The sequence below is a fragment of the Grampus griseus genome, assembly GCF_964374135.1.
Source record: "Grampus griseus genome assembly, chromosome: 18".
Taxonomy (NCBI): Eukaryota; Metazoa; Chordata; class Mammalia; order Artiodactyla; family Delphinidae; genus Grampus; species Grampus griseus.
Window position 1 is genome coordinate 26544727 of NC_139012.1, and position 21606 is coordinate 26566332.

Here is a 21606-nt window from a genome sequence, read left to right on the forward strand (position 1 = left end):
GCTCGCCGCAACTAGAGAAAAGCCTGTGCACAGCAACAAAGACCCAATGCAGCCAAAAATAAAAATAAATAAAATTAATTAAAAAAAAATTTTACCACTGTTTTGTGACCTTGAAATTATTACTTTTCCAACCCTTAGTTTACTCAGCCGTGAAATGGAAATATTATAGGACTGTTGTGAGGAATAGTAAAATAAGGTCTGTGAAGCACTTGGCAGAGTGTGTGGCACAAAGTAGTTATGATAGTTGCTATTATTGTTGAGACATTGTTGTGTGTTGGGTGTGGTTGTGGCCCTTGGTTTTTTTTCACCTGATAATCTGTTTTTTTCCAGATTATATAAGTAATATATGTTCGTTATGTTTACATATGTGTTATATAATAATATTTACATATGTATGATATGTATTGTAATTTACATATATATTTACATATGTATTATATAATTCTCAAATGTATTTTTGTCTCTGTATATCTGAACATATTTGCACACATGTGTATATATATATATATATATATATAGTTACATGCACATATACATAAGACACCCCCATCACTTCTGTCTTCAGAGGAAGACCAGAAATAATTTTATAACTGCATGTTTTGTACCTAACGGTATAGGGGGTCTGTTAGTAAGGAAGAATGGGATAGTGGATATTGTCTTGGCAACTGCTTATGCAACATAGAGATATACAATAATTTATTTAAATTTTACCCATTGATGGAAGTCTGGATTGGTTCCAGAATTTTTTCCAGATAATTGCAAATTATATTTTAATTCTTGGAAATCTTGAGTAAATCATGGGCTCTTTGTTTGAGAAGCAGTAAGCCTTAGTCTTACATCTGTTGATATAATAATATTTCACCACAGTTGTCTTGAGCAGTTGTGAAGGATATTTATCCCTCCATCTTTCAGAACCGAAATGTCAGATGGCAGTCTGGATTTTAAATGCTGTGGGTGTTGTGAAAGTTCGCAGTTGGGCAGGTACCATGGAATGTGACAGTCTGTCAACCTAACTTACTTACAAGAGTGCATGGAAGCAAACTGAAGGGAAAAAGTGCATCAGGAGGGTTTTTTGTTTTGTTTTGTTTTTGCAGGGGGGAAGGTTGAAATGGATAGGAAGAGTAGAACAAAAAAAGTACTTACAAGAAAGAAAAAGGCAAACTGTTAAAAGAAGGCTTTTAAGTATTATTTCTCAGAGTTTGGTCTGTTGATAGGATTTCCATTTAATTTATCATCCAGTGTGAGACACTTGACAGTGAGAGGCTTTTACCCAAAGGAATGCTGAAACAGCTGGCATAAACTGGGACATATTTATGCTATCTGTAGACTATGTGCATAAGAATATCTTAGGGTTTTTGTTAAACATGCAAAATCTTGAGCCCTATCATATTTACAGAAGCTCATGTTCAATATTTTCTGAATTTGTTTATGCTCTGAATCCTTTTTTCTCTAATAACACCTCTTAATGTCCTGTGGAACCAGTTTTTTGGGCAGCATGGAAAACTGGTCTAGAGAAAGTAGCACTGATCAAGGGAATGTTTTTCAGGGCTGCATTATATTAATTATATAATATGAATTGTAGGAAAGAGGAATGTATAGCTGTCATACTGCTGTGAGAAACTAGAGAACTGTTTTCACTTGTTTATTTTCACAGGTATTTTTTTCTCAAATGTTTTCTTTTTCTATGACTTGGTTAGTTCTAATGCATTCTCCTTTAGTCCCTCATGTGTTTGGTGCCAGATCAAATCCATGAAACCAAAACTTGAATGGACTTTTGAAAGAAGGAATAAAATTGGCTTTCCATTAATGATGTGTAAAATGAGGACACTTGCTTAAAATGTTTTTCTTGCTACTGTTACCTACGATAAACATTTATGAATTTCTTTACCGTTCACTTTAACTTTCAGCAAGCCTGTCTTTTATTGTTAAATTAAATGATTGTACTTAGAAGACAAATTTATTTTGTTTAATGCTTTCACAAGAAGACTCTATTGCTCATATTTTAATATCAGTTAAGTCATTGAAACAGTAACATGGCAAGGAATAACTGTTGTTAAATTTGCACACATTTTTCTTTGTGTATCAGATCACAAAAGAGGAAGAGCGAGAGAAGAAGTTTTCTAGAAGGCTAAATCACAGTCCTCCTCAGTCAAGCTCCCGATACAGAGAAAATAGGTGATTGATTCTTTGAACCATGTTCAATGTTTAGACATTACTTTTATTTTATATGAATATTTAGACTTGATTTTCTTTTACATAGGGGTAAGTAATATCTACTCTTTTATTGGTCTAGGAAAGTGATAACTCACTCCTTTTCTACCAAGAATATCTAGGTGTGATTTGTTGGTCCTGGAAGTGAGATTTAGAACAGTGCTTGGCATATGTTGGTTATTGTTATTATTTTTATTCCTAACTGCAAATTCCAGTGAAGTCTTAATGTGAGACCTTTTTTGCCCAAAGTTTCCCTTTAGAGTAAATACATTATTTTTCCCATTAAGGCTTCAAAAGCATTTAGAGTGCAGTGCATGTAATATATACCTATAAGTATGAGACTGTGTACAAGACAATATATACTACAGGACATATGTACAGATCCCTTAATGTATAGATGCATTTGTGTATAAAATGAAGACTTCAAAAGAGTTCTTTTTTTCCTTAGAGGTTTTAGAGTACTTTAGCAGGTCATGTTCAGGTTTTCAGTTTTTTGAGTTTCCTATGTTTGTATTCTGATGATGGGATAAAGAATCATGGTACAAGAATAAAATAGAACTTTTGCATTTAATTAGAGTTTTTCCTGTATCCACTTAAATATTTTCATAAAAGTGATCATATATTTCTTTAGAAGTCGTGATGAGAGGAAAAAAGATGATCGTTCTCGCAAAAGAGATTATGATCGAAACCCTCCTCGAAGAGATTCATACAGAGACCGGTACAATAGAAGACGAGGGCGAAGTCGCAGTTACAGCAGGAGTCGGAGTCGAAGTTGGAGTAAAGAGAGGCTTCGTGACAGGGATAGAGATAGAAGCAGGACTAGAAGCAGAAGCAGGACCCGAAGCAGGGGTAAATAATCCACATATATGTGTATTTTGGTTGGCACTTTCATTGTGAAAAAAATTCTGTATTTGAGGGTTTTAAAAATTGTTTTAATTTTGTCAGTGTTATCTTTATTTTTTTCTATTTTGATGTATTTTGTGGGTCCAAGTGAATACTTTTTAAAAATTTCTTTAAAAATTTTTATTTTATACAAATTAAAGCTACAATGAATTACCACTGTACACCCATCAGAATGATTGAAATTAAAAAGACTTGCTTTACCCAGTGTTGGTGAGGATGGAGATAAGCTGGAACTCTTTGGAAAACACTTGAACAGTATCTTAAAAATGTTAAGCCTGTACCTACCAAATGATCCAGTCAGTCATTCCACTCCTAGGTGTTTACTTAAAAGAAATGAAAGTGTATTTCCACACAAAGACATACACAGATGGTCATGGCAGCTTCATTTGTTATAGCCAAAAGCTAGAAACAATCCAAACGTCCATCAACAGGTGAATAGATGAACAAATTATGGTATATCCATAGAATGGATAAAAAGGAAAGAACTATTGATACATGCAGGAAAATGCATGAATCTCAAAATAATTATGCTGATTGAAAGAAGCCACACAAAAAAGTGTGTGTGTGTGTGTGTGTGTGTGTGTGTGAGAGAGAGAGAGAGAGAGAGAGAGACAGACAGACAGACAGACAGACAGACAGACGTAGAATTTTAGAAAATGCAGACTAATCTATGATGACAGAAAACAACTCAGTGGTTGCCTGGGATAAAGTAAAGGAGAGATGGATCATAAAAGGGAACAAGGATACTTTTTGGGGGTGATGAGTATGTACAGTATATACCTTATTTTGATTGTGATGTTTGGTTTCACAGGTGTATACATCGATCAAAATTCATTAAATTGTACATTTTAAGTATGTTCAGTTTATCATATATCAGACCTCAAAACTATGAAAACAGTTAAAAATTTTCATTTCAGATGTGTGAGTTTACAGGAGTGTCTCATTTCCAACATGCATATTTTTCTTTCAATGTGTATTATTGAAAGGGATATATTGCAGGCAGTAGAACAACTAAACACCTTAAGAGTAAAACACCTTTCCTCAACTTAGATTTTTACTACCCTTGCGACCTTTATTGTATAGTTACTTTTAGTCTTTAGGAAATAATATTTATGGCTTTTGTATAAGCCCTGTATTTCTCTGTTACTCTTAGAGTTTTTCCCCGCCCCGTGATCTAGGTGTATTAGGCCTTTCTGCACATTGCTTCACTTAACTGATCTCCTTAATGTCTTTTCTCTTTCCTTGGTAAATTTTCTTTTCTTGGCCCAGTTAATTTCTTTGTGTTTATTATGTACTCCTTTTTCTTCCTCTTTACACATCCATTCTCATCTTCAACAAATAGTGTTCAGTGTATAAAGCCATGCTAGGACCTTTGAATGGATGACAACTAAATATTCACCACAGAAAAAATAACCATACTTGTATATTTTGTTTTGTTGGCTAAAGTTATGCATACTAAGATTGCAATGAAGAAAATTTAAAAATTCTCTGCTAAGTAAAGCTCAAAGAAAAATCTCATTAGGTACAACAAGTTTATGTGTGGTTTTTTAGTTTAGGTCATATTGAAAAGAAATTGCTTATCTTGGAACATTGTATATACATTGAATAGTTTTTAAAAGGAGGATTGTGTAAAATTTGAACTTTTTCTCTATGTTTAGCAAAAATATTGGGTTGGCCAAAAAGTTCATTTGGGTTTTTCCATAACGTCTTATGGAAAAACCCAAACGAACCTTTTGGCGAACCTAATATCTATTTCTTAGCTTGGGGACATGTGTGTTTTTTGTTTTTTTGTTTAATAGAGTGTAGTTTTATAAGTCATTTATATTTTATTGCAGAAAGGGATCTGGTAAAACCTAAATATGACCTGGATAGAGCAGATGCATTAGAAAACAATTATACTCCAGTCTCTTCGGTACCTAATATTTCATCTGGCCACTACCCTGTACCTACTTTGAGCAGCACTATTACAGTAATTGCTCCTACTCATCATGGTAATAATACTACCGAAAGTTGGTCTGAATTTCATGAAGACCAAGTGGACCATAACTCGTATGTAAGACCACCAATGCCAAAGAAACGGTGTAGAGACTATGATGGTAAGCCTGTCAACTATTTCATGAGGTATCGAATTAATATTTCCAGCTGAGTAACTTCTGTAAATTTAGGTTATACACGCTCAAAGACTTAACCTATTGGAAATAGTGGGAAATTAGTTTTAAGCACTTCATGAATTCCTCAGTATATTACTGAAGTCTTCATTAGTCACCACTGACTATTGAATATTAATTTAAATAGTGTTTATTTGCACCAAGTCTTAACATACTTTTGGAATTTGCCAAACAAGAGTAATATCTACTGAGTAACCTACCAGGGAATTGGCTACTGAAACATTCTTGACAAAACTTACTTCTTTAGAAATCAGTGGTTATTAGAATGTTAGTAAAACCTAGAAATGTGAATATCACCTATATAAGCATTTTATAAATGAATTGAAGACTCTTTAAGATTTTACTGTAAAAGTTTTGTAAACTGTATTAAAGCTGTATCATGTTGCTAGCTGGGTATACTCATTTTAATTTGGTAATATTTTTTAGTGGGTATGTTAGCTATATTTTCACTTAATATATATTTTATATTACTGGAAATGAGTAGGTAGCTCTTGTGATATGGTTACTTATATTTGCCCAGTATTAAAAATATTCCTATTTTTAAATATCTCCACTTTTTTTAACTTAGAGAAAATGTATATGTCCAGCGGTTTTCATATTTCTTTCTAATTGTTCTTCCTCACAGAAAAGGGTTTCTGTATGAGAGGAGACATGTGCCCTTTTGATCATGGAAGTGACCCGGTAGTTGTAGAAGATGTCAATCTTCCTGGTATGCTGCCTTTCCCAGCACAGCCTCCTGTTGTTGAAGGACCACCTCCTCCTGGACTCCCTCCACCACCACCAATTCTTACACCCCCACCTGTGAATCTGAGACCCCCAGTGCCACCGCCAGGCCCATTACCACCCAGTCTACCACCTGTCACAGGTAAGTAAATATGTTTGCCTATGCTTATTATCTATCCATTCATAGTCTTTTATAAAAGTTGATAGTTTGATGCTTGATTTTGTTAAAAGTATCTAAAGTAATCCTATAGATGCCTGTTAGGAACTAAGAGTAAGATGCTCCCATCTGGAATATACTCCTTATTTTTCAGGCTGTGCCAAACCTATGGTTTACTGTGGTTTAGGGTGGCCCTGAATTATGCATGTTACTGATGAATCCCAGCTATCTGTAGTCCTTTATAGCTTAAGACAAACCTGTTTTGGAATACATTAAATGAATATTTTACCCTGAAAAACTCATATAGTTGTAAGAGCTTGGTGTTTGTAGATATTATAATTTGCTAAAGGAGAATATCACGTTTGGATATACAATAACTTATTTTATTTGTTTGCTTTCAGATGATATTTCTTATTCTTTGGTTTTGACAGGACCACCACCTCCACTTCCTCCTTTGCAACCATCTGGCATGGATGCTCCCCCAAACTCTGCGACCAGCTCTGTTCCTACTGTGGTAACAACTGGCATCCATCACCAGCCTCCTCCTGCTCCACCCTCTCTTTTTACTGCAGGTGCGGTTTTGGCCCTCTCTGTATTAATAATGTAGTATAGTTTAGAGAAGAGTTTTAGGTGAGGAATTTAAAAATGTCTAGAGAGTGAATTGCTCTATCAAGTCTGTTTTTCTTACTAAAATTATATGGAATAAAATGTAGACATGGTGAATGCACATTAAATATAAGTTCTCAGTTACACTTTTTAAAAAACTAAGTTTTTAATAACATTTAATTTTTATAAGACTATTTTTAAAAATACATATGCATGTTAGTTATGAATTAGTAATATGTTACGTAGTTGACTTTTTCTATTATCAATATAAAAAAATTACCAAGAGGAGTTTTATAATTGTTTTTTAATTGCAGTTTTTGTATTACCAGATACATATGACACAGATGGCTACAATCCTGAAGCCCCAAGCATAACAAACACTTCCAGACCAATGTATCGACACAGAGTGCATGCACAAAGGCCTAACTTGATAGGACTAACATCAGGGGATATGGATTTGCCACCCAGAGGTACTGTGATGAATCTTTTCTTCTTATCATTTTCATAATATCAAGAGTGGCAAAGCATTTGAAAAGAACAGTCGGTCCTGTGTTTATTGGAGTTGAGTAAGGGATGATGCTTATGTTTGTTCCTTGGATCCTTTGGTCTCACATGAGAGAGAAGGTAATGTGTGGTACCCTATTTGTGGTGTTGGTGACATTTTATTCTGTCATCCAAGGGGAAAGGAATTTCCCCAAAGTCCTTATTTTCTAGCTTTTTGGGGGTATATGCTATCATTTACAGTCTTAATTGGTTCATTTAAACTCTTTAAGAATAATGCTTTAATTCCTAAAGATAAATTCTTTTGTAGTTTAGATCATGAAATTAGCTGTACAAATTTAATGCTTGATACATATTTTATTTTTGTTTGCTTTTGACATGTTAGAATTTGATACTGGTTTGCTTATAATACTTTAAGCAAAAAGAATTATATTTTAGAAAGTGACTTGTTAGCTTTTAAAATTTTCTTAGAGGAGACAGACTTTTTGGTATAATTTCTAAATGGGAGAAGAATATAGAATTTAGACTGGTCCACAAGCCAGGGCAGGAAAAGTGCTATACAGAGGTGCAAACTGATACAAAGGTTCAGAGGAGGGAGAGTTCACATTAATTTGAAAGATGGAGCAATGTTGTCAGACATTATAGAAAATATTGTACAGGCCAATAAAAATATATCTTTTTTCCTAACTACTTCAACTAACTTTTAAATCCCATTTTCTTTCCAATCTTTCCTTGCCATCTTTTATTTCTAGTAAAAAAAAAAAAAAAAAGTCATGCATTGTCAGTTGTGAATAAAAGTCCAACTTGTTTAAATAAGTAACAGTCTGTACCTAATGTGGTTTAGTAAACTTGTGTTTACTTACACTTTGCACTTTTTTTGTTTGTTCATTAGAAACTGTCAGATTCTGAGCATCTACTTTGAGTGTTCAGAGAACTTTCTGTGGTGGAGGACTGAGGAACATTTTAATTTCTATCCTGTGAGATCACAGGACAACATTTCATGTGGATGTCCCTTTCCCCCCACACCTTTTAAAGTCTCTTTGAGGCATTCTAATGACTTTCATTAATAACAGCAATAGAAAAAAGGTTTCTTAACAATTTTTATGTAAGGGAAATAAGATTGTTTGTAATTGAAAAGTAGCCACTTAAGATTATGGCTGTTCATGGTATTTACTCATCCCTTGAGTGTCTCCTACCTGACTAGTTCAGAGAAAAACCCTTCCTTCTTTGGGTCACTACTTAGCACTCATTTTCTTTTCATTATACCAGTATTCCTTGCTCTTGCTGGAACCATCAAATCATCTCATTCTTACCTTGCTGCTTTGGAGTGGCATAAATGTATGCCACTATAGATCAACATTTATTAGATCCATCCCAAATCTAGGACAGTTTTTTGCTGGTGATTGAGAGAAGACAGAAGGATCAAACCCCTTGCACATAAATCTTACCATATAGAAGTTGGAATTGTGGTAATTTCAGCTCCACATGCATGTAGTTACAAGTTATAGGAAATGGCTCTATTGAGATATAAATGTCTGGTATGCCTACTTAGAAATTTGAATGCCTTTTCTTATAGAATCATTATACATAATGATTATTTTATTACTTTTTAAATTTCTTTAGGTACATCATGTACTATTTCTGTAAGCTGGTTTAGGAATATATTTTCCATTAATAACATTGTTTTTATGTACCAGACAACTGATTTAGCAAACCATTTAAATTGAGGATTACCTATACTTCTGGTTGCCTTATCTTTTTTCAGTCCTCCTCCCCTCAAAATGTTCTCATCTATTGCCCATTTGGTTTGAAATTTACTGGCCTGGATTGGGACATATACATAATTAAAAGTTTATAATATTGTTCATTATATAATTATTATACATTTCTAATAGCCTATAGATGGCCTCATTTACATTTGTCACAGACTATTATGTGATAACTATATTTTTATGCTTCATACTTTCAACTTTATAGGAAATTATTGTTATTAAACAAATGAAAAAACTTTAGGCCTTTTGATGCCTTGGAATCAAAAAAGTGATAATTGTACTTTCTAGATTTCTAAGGCAGTGGAGAACTTGATAGACACTCCCTTGACTGGATATAGATAGGTAGGAAGAAGGGCTAAGTGGTTTTTCATTTGCCATCAACAAAACCAGTGCTGAAAACGTTAAGCAGAAAAACAATTTATTAAAAAGATATCAGGGGAAAACACAGTAAATAAAACTAATAGACACATTTACTAATTGTATATCAAGAGGAACTTGCTTCTGTGTGTTTAGCACTCCTTTTAAATAAATAACAGTGAAAGAGAATATGAGTGAGAGAATACAGATGAGTTGGAGCAAACACATCACTGCCTTTCTTGGTGAACCTTCAGATAAAGAATATATTAAAGTACAAAAGGATATTGGATAGCTCAAAGACTCTTTAAAAGGGCTAGTGAACATGTTTGGGAGGCAGGAATAGGCCAGAAATTCTGTTGCAGAACTGGTCCTGTGAAGATACCACTCGGCAAAGAAACTACAACTTGCACTGTGAATGCCAGCAATGCCAGATACTGGATGTTTCCACCTGATCTGCTGTAGAGATGTGGGATAAGTCAGAGTTAGCCGGAAAAAGGGGGTCAATAAAGCACATATATCCTGTTCTACTTTTGTGAAACTGGAAGATCTTTTTGATTAGGAACAGAGGGAGTAAGGGATATGGGAACGGGGAGGTAGGAGGCCAATTAAAGGCGTTTGAAAAATTCTAGAAAAGAGATGATAAGTAGCTAGACTAGGGTAGTAACAGTGGGAAGTAAGAGATTTAAGTTTAGTGGAAAGAGTTGACAACACCTTTAATTTATTGAATTTGGGTACTTAGAATGGGGGTAATGGAGAAGGTGAAATGAAAGACACCAGGTTTCTGTTTTGGATAATTAGGCAGATGATAATATCATTCATTGAGAGGAAGAACAGATTTGGTAGGAGGATCTCCTGCATGGAGACTATAGTGGTAGCCATAAGAGAGATTGTGCTGAAACAGATCCTAAGTTCTTTTGGTTAGTTATATGTTTAGAAATACTCAGAATAGGAGTTATATAACCAATTTATCCATCTTTTAAGAAAGGAGTTTTAAAATATATTTTTTCCGTGTGGACTAATGTTAGCATGTTTTAAACTTTGGCGTCATTTGGGAATAACAGGTTAAATGTAGTTTTGTGTTTGTCAAACTCCATCTAAGTGTATGTAAAATGTTGAAAGTAGCACATATTTACAGCTCTTCACTGCATTTCAATGTTGAATATTTACCTTTTTTAATTTAACATGATTTTATTTTGTTAATATGCTGATGTTTAAATAAGCAACTCATTTCAGTCACAACTCCAAGTTATTGAGTCTTAGGATTACTAGACTAGTGTTAAATTTTAAATCTTGTAGATTGTGCATTTAATTTCAAAACTATAAACTCAGCCCCAAGATGATTTATTTATTATTAATTTGACATATGAGAATTACTGATTATTGTTCAGTTAAGCGTGAAAGGAATTCAAAATAAGTTAAAATCCCTTAGATGACTGTATTTAGATGTACTTATATTTCTATTTCTTCTAAAATGTATATTTGGACAAAAATCCAGAACTTTGTTTTTAATGCAGATTTAAGGAGGTGGCTACGATTAACAGAAAATATTAATCTATGCTTTCTTTTCTTTTGTTTCAAACAGAAAAGCCTCCTAATAAAAGCAGTATGAGGATAGTAGTGGATTCAGAGTCAAGGAAAAGAACCATTGGTTCTGGGGAGCCTGGAGTTCCTACAAAGAAGACTTGGTTTGATAAGTAAGCTGGCAGGGGAAATTGAGGAATTTTATTATGCAGTGATCTTTAGGATCGTTGCAGTATTATTGTGACAGTATAGTGGTCTCTTTCAAAATAAAATTTATTCTGTAGGCAGTCCCCAACTAAAGTGTATAGTATTTGTTTTCTAAAAATATGTAAGTTAGTAGTCTGGTACTTGGAAGGTACTTTCTTATAGAAATGGTGTGGTGGTTGAGCACATTATTTTTCCTATTTGTACCTCCCCCTACCTTCACAAAAACAACAACAACCCACCCCTTAATTTAGCAATGTTGTTGAATACTAGCTGTTTAAAGGATAGTCATGAGCCTACTCTTAGGGAAGGAAGGAAGGAAGGGTTAGGTATGAGAGGAGACTTTACATGTGGGCAGTTCCTGTTAGGAGTTAGAAAGCAGCCTTTGTGGGGGTAGGGGAGGCTGTGTGTTTGATGATTCATTTGCATGTTTGAGGAAAGACTGGGATCACACTTTTAGAGCTTTAACATATGTTTAATAATGGATAATTTCTAGTTCTGTTTCTGCCTTTAATTCTGTGATTTAGGGCAAGCAATGTAACCTCCCTGGGCCACAGTTTTGACCCCCTTTCTTCAAGTGTCAAACGTATGGTCTACAATTCTGACTTTTTTTTTAAATTGGAAGGAGGTCGAGACAGTCATTTCTTGCTTTTAATCAATGTTTTGAAGTAGGAAATATCTCAATAAGTTAGCCTTTGCAGAAATGGCAAAGGTTATATAGGCAAATTGACTGAAAGAGGGTGCTAAGAACTTTTCTGCTAAGAATTTTAAGTAGGAGTGGAATAGAAGTGAAAAGGAACTAATGATGAGGAAGAAACCTTCTCATTTGGCTTCCATGAAAGATAATGAACACTACTCATTTGGAAACTTCATTTTTTGAGGGAAAAAAAAATTCCCTTTATCAACTAGCAATTTCAATTTTGAAAAAAAAATTGAACTTAAGTTGCAAAACTTTATTCCTTTGTACTTGATAGGGATCAGGATTTATAAATGAATGTATTAATTAACTTGATTTTTGTTACAGGCCAAATTTTAATAGAACAAACAGCCCAGGCTTCCAGAAAAAGGTTCAGTTCGGAAATGAAAATACCAAACTTGAACTTAGAAAAGTTCCTCCAGAATTAAATAATATCAGCAAACTTAATGAGCATTTTAGTCGATTTGGAACCTTGGTTAACTTACAGGTAAGAGCTTTGAAGTGATTCTGTTGTCTCTGCTTAATTATCTAGAGAGGGAATCTTAATATAGTAAGAAAAATAGTTTTATAAGAAAATATTATGGAAACTTTTGTAATATTCTAAGTTTAGAAAAATGGATATGAAGTGAAACTTTTTATTTTAGGAAAATGTGATTTTGAATAACTATTTACTTTCAAAAGGCAGGAGACTTGATTGATCTTATTATACACTTTTTACCTAATAGAGATTATCATAAAATTACAGCAAAGTTAAATAACCACAGTGGTAAAATCTAATCTTAAAGTAGTTTTCATTTCCTTAGTTTCACATTAGCAGAATGCTTCAGTCAGATATTTTTGCTGCCGCTATGGTGGGACACATTTAATAGATACTTTGGGGGCCCAGATACCAGGTAATCCATAATCAGTTTAAACATTTACTTTTTACTCTTCCACTTTTGAACATCTTTTAAGATAAATATCAGTGTAATTTGTATTTGATTTCCCTTAAAATTAGACCTTGGCTTAGCTGTATGTTACTTGTGAGGTTATTTAGTATTGAGTTTACATTATGTAATATGTTGAAAGTTCAAATAATGTTGGGCTTCTTCTCCAGTTTGTGCAGCATTCTTTTGAACTAAATTATTTCCCATAATTGGATAAGAATAAATGTTAGAGAGTACAGCTTAAGTTGATATTTGGAAAAATTTGTTTTCTTTCCATTTAAAAAATAATATTATAAAAGTAATAGATGAGGGACTTCTCTGGTGGTGCAGTGGTTAAGAATCCACCTGCCAATGCATAGGACACGGGTTTGATCCCTGGTCCAGGAAGATCCCACATGCCGCGGAGCAACTAAGCCCGTGTGCCACAACTACTGAGCCTGCGCTCTAGAGCCCACGAGCCACAACTACTGAGCCCACGTGCCTAGAGCACGTGCTCCGCAACAAGAGAAGCCACCGCAATGAGAAGCCTGCGCACTGCAACGAAAAGTAGCCCTCGCTCGCCGCAGCTAGAGAAAGCCCTCAGGCAGCAACGAAAACCCAACGCAGCCAAATCAGTCAGTCAGTCAATCCCTAAAATGAAAAGAAAGTTCAACAAAAAAGTGTGGGGCAGTAGAGATTTACATAGAATTTAAAGAAAATGTGTTCAGCTCTCTGTCTCTTCCATTCTTCTTCTCATATATACCCATAATATTATTACTTTATTGGTAACAATTTACCATGTGTTATTTTGGATTTTTTGTTTTGTATTTCTGTGAGTATGTATCTACCTATAAATCAGTATGCAAACTTAAAAATATGTACATATTTAAAAGTATGTGGGTCTCTAGTATACATATTACCCTGTAGTTATTTACTGCATCTTGAATATCTCTAAATATCTTTTTATGGCAATTCGATTTATCTAGCACATTTAGATCTAGACTTTAAAAAGTTCTTTTCCTTACACAGTTAACTACATTAGTAATATTAAATTTAAAGAAGTTTAAAGCTGAGGGTTAAAACATGGTATCTCACCATTGTTTCAACTTGTATTTCCTCAGTTACTGGTGAGATTGGTATCTTATCTCTGTACAGGTCCTACTGCTGTATCTGTATACTACCTGCATTATTATTTATAAAATACATATATTTGAAAGTTAGTTTAAAAAAACCCTTCAGCTTTATCCTAATATAACTGCCCCCCCCTCTGTTTTACATGAATTACTATTTAATTCTTAACAACTACTGAGTGGGTATTGTTATCTGGAGCGAGGTTGCTTGATTCAGGGTCTGTGTGCTTAATCCTTATTTTGTATTGCTTTGCATCACCAGTAGTTTATATAACATACTTCGGAAGGTACTGGTATTATTGAAAGAACAGGAAATTGAACACTAAAAAGCCCTGGATCTACTACTTACTCATTGTATGGATCTACAGAATCACGCACTCTTTGAATCTTAGTTTCCTTATGTGTAAAATGTGATTGTTGCTATTGTTTTGTAGATCTTACTCCCCCTGCCCACCTTAAATTTTCTTACGCTCTTGGAAATATTTTTGTGAGGGTTACCAATTTGGAAAATTTTACAGATGGATTTTTCTGTGATTTTCAATTAGAGATCACTCCTTTCAAAGTAGTTTACTGACTTTTTCTGACTCTGGGGATCTAAGTCATGTCACTCAGTGACATAAGGATTATTTCTCATAGCCTTAATATTGGGGGTAAAAAGTGAAACATTCTAATGCTTGTATTTAACATTTGTGCAGTGAGCATTCTCTACTAAGTGTTATATAGAGGAGGCTCTGATTCCACTCTGAACGGTCCTCAGTTACCATTTCTTCTGGAGTGAAAGTAGGCTACGGTAATAATCTAGATATAAGGAAGTGTAAAGGTAGACTCTTACTTGGAGGACCAATATTTCATTTCTTGGGGAATTTTACTGTATAAAGCAATAGATTCATTCACAAATTCACTGTGCTTAATATTTTAAATTTTAGGTTGCCTATAATGGTGATCCTGAAGGTGCCCTTATCCAATTTGCAACATATGAAGAAGCAAAGAAAGCAATATCAAGTACAGAAGCAGTGCTAAATAATCGCTTTATTAAGGTTTATTGGCACAGAGAAGGAAGCACCCAGCAGTTACAAACTACTTCTCCAAAAGTAAGAGAGAAATTTGTGTGAAATTAAATGCTTTTCTTGGAACGCTCTTGGCACAGTGTTTTTTTTTGTTTTTTGTTTTTGTTTTTTTGCGGTACGCAGGCCTCTCACTGTTGTGGCCTCTCCCGCTGCGGAGCACAGGCTCCAGACGCGCAGGCTCAGCGGCCATGGCTCACGGGCCCAGCCGCTCTGCGGCATGTGGGATCCTCCCGGACCGGGGCATGAACCCGTGTCCCCTGCATTGGCAGGCGGACTCTCAACCACCGCGCCACCAGGGAAGCCCTTGGCACAGTGTTTTTTAAAAGCAACTTCTCTAACCTGTTCTCGCATTTTATTATGACATTAATCCCTAGTTTAGATAATTATAAGATGATATGTGTAGAGCCTATAGAACAGTCCCTGTTACATGGGAGATACTCCAGTACATGGTTGCTGTGTGTATTCTAGAAACTCAGACTGTGGGTTCATATTGGAAATCCTTCCTTCGCTCTCTTTTTCTCTCTTTCAATCAGTGAGCCAATGAATATGTAAAGTTTAATTGTTTGCAGATGTGTACTACAGCAGTTTGTTTTTCTGTTTATCTTTCTTCTGTTAACTAAAAAAAGAGACAAGATAGTGAAGGTCAGATTTTGATTTTTTTCCTCTACTTTGTAAATATTTTATGCATCTGTATACATGCATGAAGGAATTTGGGAGGTGGTTAGGTTTTGATTATAAGCTGCACTTTTAAAACTTTCTCTGCATGGGCAACTTAGTAACAAAATAACAAAGGTTACCTTCCATGCTCATGAACTAATCAACTTGTTTAACATGTTTTTCTTGTTCTGAGGTAATGCAGCCTTTAGTCCAGCAGCCCATTTTGCCTGTTGTGAAGCAGTCAGTCAAAGAGCGGTTGGGTCCGGTACCTTCAAGTACTGTTGAACCAGCAGAAGCCCAGAGTGCCAGTTCAGAACTTCCTCAGGTAAATGAAAAGTCTTACTGTGCCTGTCCTGTAATAGGTTCTCAGTCAATTAGTTTCCCTTGGTGATTTGAATTATAATTGTGTGTCTGTATATATATATATATATATATATATATGTATTATATATACGTTTTATGCAGAAATATGATTGTCTATTCGTATTTGAACACCACTTGTAAAATTTTTTTTTACCATTACCATAACGTTTTCACAGTCTACTTTTCCTATAGTATTTGAATCTTAAATTCTTTCATATAGCTAATACTTATTTATGAGAATAAATACTTTTTCACTTTGTAGAGGAGACATTTTCCAGCAAAACTGTCTAAAATGTAAAGTTTTAGTACATTAAATCTTATTTTTCCCATCATCTTTTACTTAACTAGAATGTTGTTCCAGAGATAATTATGCAGTAGACTACACTGAAAGCTTTTGGAAAGGGAAGGCTTAAACCTTGAAGTTACTTATGCAGCTCTCTCAGAACTTTGCATCACTTATTCCTGACTCTCAAATTCTCTTCTCCATATGCCATTCCCTTCCCTCCCTTCCACACTTGAGTGGCACTTTCTTGTTTCTGCACCCTCAGTCTCTTATGTTTCAATATTTGCTGTGTGAAATAGTTAGGATGTCGTATCCTACTTAGCTAATGGATGCCACCTTGTTAAAATAAGTCTTTATAGATAATTCCTGAAGAGTAAGATATTGAGATTTTACAAAAACATGCAGAATGTAAATTAGTAAATTATTAGGTACTAAAAAAAAACTCCTCCAATCCTGCTATCCCAAATCATCACCAAATACAGTGTATTTGGCTATAAAACAAACGTAATTTAGGAAAGAATGGCATTTGTTTTAAGCTCACAAAGCAGGCATGTATTTTAACTACTCAGATCTAATATTTAGAATGTACAAACTTTCTACTTGTCAACATAGGATTCTAAGAATGTATGGTTCTGTATCACTGGAGGGGACTTTAGCAACCACCTGGTTCAAATCTCTTATTTTACATCATAATTTTCCATGATTGAGTAATACTGTATACTGTTCGTTTTTCCAAACATTTTCTTTCTGTCTCTGTCTTTGCAGAAGGCCCAAGGTTTTGTTATTAACATCAGTATACTTACAGAGTCAGTATATGTTAGTAAAATCAGAATGTTCAAAATCCCTACAGACTTATATATGTTTGGGGAAACACTGAATATGTCCATTTTAATTTTTTTAGAATGTAACTAAGTTATCTGTGAAGGACAGGTTGGGTTTTGTATCAAAGCCATCTGTTTCAGCAACTGAAAAGGTAAGAAGAATAGCATGATGTGTGTGTCTTGGCTTCATAAATGTTTTCAGGTGGCATCTTAATTTTTTAATTTTTTTCATAGTTCCAAACTCTTCTTAATTGTATCTTTTATTCCTACCTTTTTGCTTTCCATTTGCTGAAAAAGAAAAATATTTGCCTACCTCTTTTTGCTTTTTGCATCAGCATTTTAATACTTGCTGCTCACTGTATTTCCTTATGCTCCATTCTTTTTGTTTTTATTTACTATTTTTTCTTTAGAGATATCATACATTTTAATTTGAAAACTCTGACAACCTTATAGAGAGGGCCATGAATTAGGAATTTTACCTGAGTTTGAGCTCTGGCTCTTCACTTACTAACTGCATGACTTTGGGCAGTGCTCTTAACCTTTCTGAACCCTTTTCCTCATCAGTAAAATGGTGATGGTAATATTTGTCTTATGGGGTTTTATCATGATTAAATAAAATCAATTATTTAAAGAGTATTTTGTAAATTAGAATGATATAAATAAGTTTTTTATTTATTACAAACAGCTATTGTGTATAGCCTGACAATATAGTTAGTTATTTCTTTTTTTAAATGAGGGGAGCAAATGCTGATTAAATTGAGAACATTTTTGGACCTGTCTTATAGCTCTGTGTAGATGTGTTATTTTTTTCTGTTTAGGTATGAGTGAATGGCCCTGATCTTTAGTCTTTTTTGAGGTATGTCGAATCACAGAATATTAGAATTAGATGATCTTTCTCATTTCTTTATCCTCACCTTAAGGAAGGTAACCCCCAAATAGTTTTATGATTGACCTATACACTATGAGTTACTGAGCTAGGACTGGAATCTGGGTCTTTGATTTCTTTCTAGTCCATGGCTCCTTCCATTATGAAGATTACGTGGGAAATTGACATTATAGTTAATTAGAGCATCCCATGAAATAGCTGACCTGCTCTCTTCACTGGTTCTTCAGTATATTATTTTCCTATTTACTGTGTTAAACTTTGGCAATTCTAGAAATTTGAGTATGAATCTCATTTTGTATATCACATTTTCTTCTTGGGTACCTCAGCATTACTTTAGGCATAAAATGCCTAAAATGATTCATTATTTCCCCTATAAAGTAATTTCTCCTCCTAGCCACCCACCTCTGGAAGTGATGCCACCATTTTCCTTGTGCAGTCTAGAAGCCTTAGAGTCATTCACTTGTGTTTGTAGTCCATTTGTCTCCTTCAGTTCCCTGGCCTCTGGACTGGCATCCCCCTCCTCTAGTTTACACTGCCACCATTCTACTCTCAGACTTTTTTTTTTTTTTGTGGTACGTGGGCCCCTCACTGTCGTGGCCTCTACCGCTGCGGAGCACAGGCTCTGGACACGCAGGCTTCGCGGCCATGGCTCACAGGCCCAGCTGCTCCGCGGCATGTGGGATCTTCCCACACCGGGGCACAGAACCCACGTCCCCTGCATCAGCAGGCGGACTCTCAACCACTGCGCCACCAGGGAAGCCCCAGACTTATTTTAATGTTCACTTCGTACAGAAACTTTCATTTCCTCAGCTGAATTTGCTTGATTCATAACTCATCATACCTCAATTATTGTGGTTCTGTTACCTCTGCTTTAGTTGTTCCTTTCTACCCTAATGAGCCCTTTTCTGTTCATTGTCTCTTGCTATTTCCTGCCTCTTTTTTTTTTTTTTTTGATGGTGGTTTTTCTGGAGTAATTTCCTTCTGCCTAACAGATTTCTAGTCATTCTTTTAAAGATTGAAAATCTCTCTAACCTCTACTATGAAACCTCCAGAGTTTTCCATATATGCCCCCCTCCCGAATTTGTGTGGCTTAGTCTATGCCACTAAATTTAGCAGCATCTAAATATTTACTTTGATTATTTTTACCCTCCTTGATAATAAGTAACTAAGGAATAAAATAACAATATAAGGACTGTTACTTAGTATAGTGCTGAGCAATTCTGGTGAGGTCTACAACCCTGATTATGTGTAGGATCTGTTTATGTCAAGATTTGGATTCTGAAATTGAAGTGTACTAATTATAGCTTTTACAAAACTTTTCTAGCGTGTTTTGCTACTTGTTCTCATTATTGTTTTTTAACGTGTTTTATATAGCTTTAGATGAAAGGTGTCCAAATTTGGAATTGATAGTATAAATTTGCTAATATAGTTAGCATTAAGTATATTTGTGAAAAATCACTAATGGTAGTGGGCTATTTATGAAAAAAAACCTACTCAGTAAATATTGTAAAGAATCTTCTAAGGAAAGCAATTATTTACAAGTATGTAACTTCCTGTCATCTTCAGTGAACGTGTTTACAGAATAGCATTTTGTTTTTGCTTATTCTTGGTTATTTCTGTTCCCCTAGTCCATAGGGGTTTTTACTGCATAATCCTTAGAGCTCAGTGATTCAGAGAAGTCTTAGGAAGAGTAGGAGAATGTTCCCCATCATCAAATGTTATTTCATTTTTTTTTTAAATTGAAGGCTGGGAAAAACTCAAACCTTGCATCCAAACAATACCTTTTGTCATTGTTTTTGCGGTACGCGGGCCTCTCACTGTTGTGGCCTCTCACGTTGCGGAGCGGACGCGCAGGCTCAGCGGCCATGGCTTACGGGCGCAGCCGCTCCGTGGCATGTGGGATCTTCCTGGACTGGGGCGCGAACCCGTGTCCCCTGCATCGGCAGGGAGATTCTCAACCACTGTGCCACCGGGGAAGCCCTTTTGTCATTGTTAAAGCAAACAAGTACACAAATGTAAAATTTTATCCCCTTCCTGTAAATAGCACCCACTAAACTCTCTAGTGATTCTTTGTTATTCTAAGATTGCATGTGAGAGGGCTAAGAAAGAGGAAACTTAAAACCTAATTTTTACTGCTAAATATTAAGATACTGTAATAGCTATTAAATAGGTATTGTTTGAGTAGAGTGATCAGTAAAATGATGTTTGAGTGCCTCAGCTTACTCTAGAGAGATTTATGAAGAATAAAGGTGGCACCTGCATATACCATCCTGGTTAGTTTTGTTTTTTTAAAAAATAAATTTATTTATTTATTTATTTTTGGCTGCATTGGGTCTTTCTTGCTGCACGCGGGCTTTCTCTAGTTGTGGCCAGCGGGGGCTACTCTCATTGTGGTGCACGGGCTTCTCATTGCGGTGGCTTCTCTTGTTGTGGAGCATGGGCTTTAGGCGCACAGGCTTCAGTAGTTGTGGCATGCAAGCTCAATAGTTGTGACTTGCAGGCTCTAGAGCACAGGCTCAGAGTATTGCGGCGCACGGGCTTAGTTGCTCTGCAGCATGTGGGATCTTCCCAGACCAGGGATCGAACCCGTGTCCCCTGCATTGGCAGGCAGATTCTTAACCACTGCACCACCAGGGAAGTCCGTCCTGGTTAGTTTTTTAAAAAAGGTTTAGACTGTCCAAATTATCCCCGTAAAGCTCTTCTAAATTCTAAGAAGGTAAACTGACTAATCAGTTGAATATTTAATGTTCTTATATCAGTTTTAGGTATATCATACTTATGGTACAGGATGTTATTGTTCCTTAGCAGGGTTTTTTTTTGGTAATCTAAAAATATATCCTGGTCCCCTTGCATGATGATAAGCTGACATCTGTACCATGGAACTTTTAAAAGGGAAATTGTGTGGCATAATTGAAGGAACATTGCATGTCATATAGAGAATTTGGCTGTTAGGTTTTAGCAGCTGACATTCTGGATGATCCTGGATAAGTCTTACTTTCTCTGTTTCCTTAACGATAAAATACAGTCATTTAAGTAACCCTTTGATTTTTAAAATTTTTGTTGTGTAATTTTGCTATGTTATTATAAAGTTTAAGGAAATGTATGATCATTTCTTTTCATAACTGTTATTGACTAATTTTAATTTTAAAAAATGGATTGGCCTCTGTCAGGATTATTCTGTGGATTACTCAGTCAGTATTATTACCAGGATTATTTTTCTTACAGAGAAATATGATTTATATAAAATTATTTGCTATGCTGAATTTTCTGGGAACCGAGCTGTTGTAGCAAAAATTGATTACTGACTTAAACATGTTTTTCTTTGATGTTAAGATATTTCTCTGCAAGATCTTCAATCCCTTTGTCTCTTTTAAGCTACTTGGTATTCTTGTAAGAAATAAAATCGTTAATTCCTGAAAATATTTGATAAACTTAATTTTAAAGTAAACTCCTGTCGTCCTCACTGGAATTCCCAGTTAAGTTTTGCCACAGAAAACACATCTGTATGCTGCTTTAAGGGAATGTCATAAGTGAACATTGAGATTTATTGAAAGGCTGATTATTTACTTAATATAAAAGTTGACTATATGGTAATTATATATTAATAAGTTTCCTACACATAACTCCTCAGAATACTGTCTTTTTTTTTGTGGTACGTGGGCCTCTCACTGTTG

At 35.0% G+C, this 21606-nt stretch overlaps 1 protein-coding gene across 6 annotated transcripts in view; it reads left to right on the top strand.

The window, feature by feature from the left end:
- RBM26 (RNA binding motif protein 26) overlaps positions 1-21606 on the top strand; it is a 76529-nt gene that overhangs the window by 29256 nt on the left and 25667 nt on the right. For 2 of the 6 annotated variants that reach the window (XM_082675336.1, XM_082675331.1), the window contains exons 4-14: positions 2087-2175; positions 2843-3060; positions 4950-5210; positions 5908-6147; positions 6564-6734; positions 7098-7238; positions 10981-11092; positions 12148-12307; positions 14782-14946; positions 15773-15904; positions 17127-17198. In XM_082675336.1, coding sequence (XP_082531462.1) covers positions 2087-2175; positions 2843-3060; positions 4950-5210; positions 5908-6147; positions 6564-6734; positions 7098-7238; positions 10981-11092; positions 12148-12307; positions 14782-14946; positions 15773-15904; positions 17127-17198 — 1761 coding nt within the window. The remainder of the gene's footprint in view (positions 1-2086; positions 2176-2842; positions 3061-4949; positions 5211-5907; positions 6148-6563; positions 6735-7097; positions 7239-10980; positions 11093-12147; positions 12308-14781; positions 14947-15772; positions 15905-17126; positions 17199-21606) is intronic. The other 4 variants (XM_082675333.1, XM_082675332.1, XM_082675334.1 and 1 more) reach the window with 4 other exon arrangements.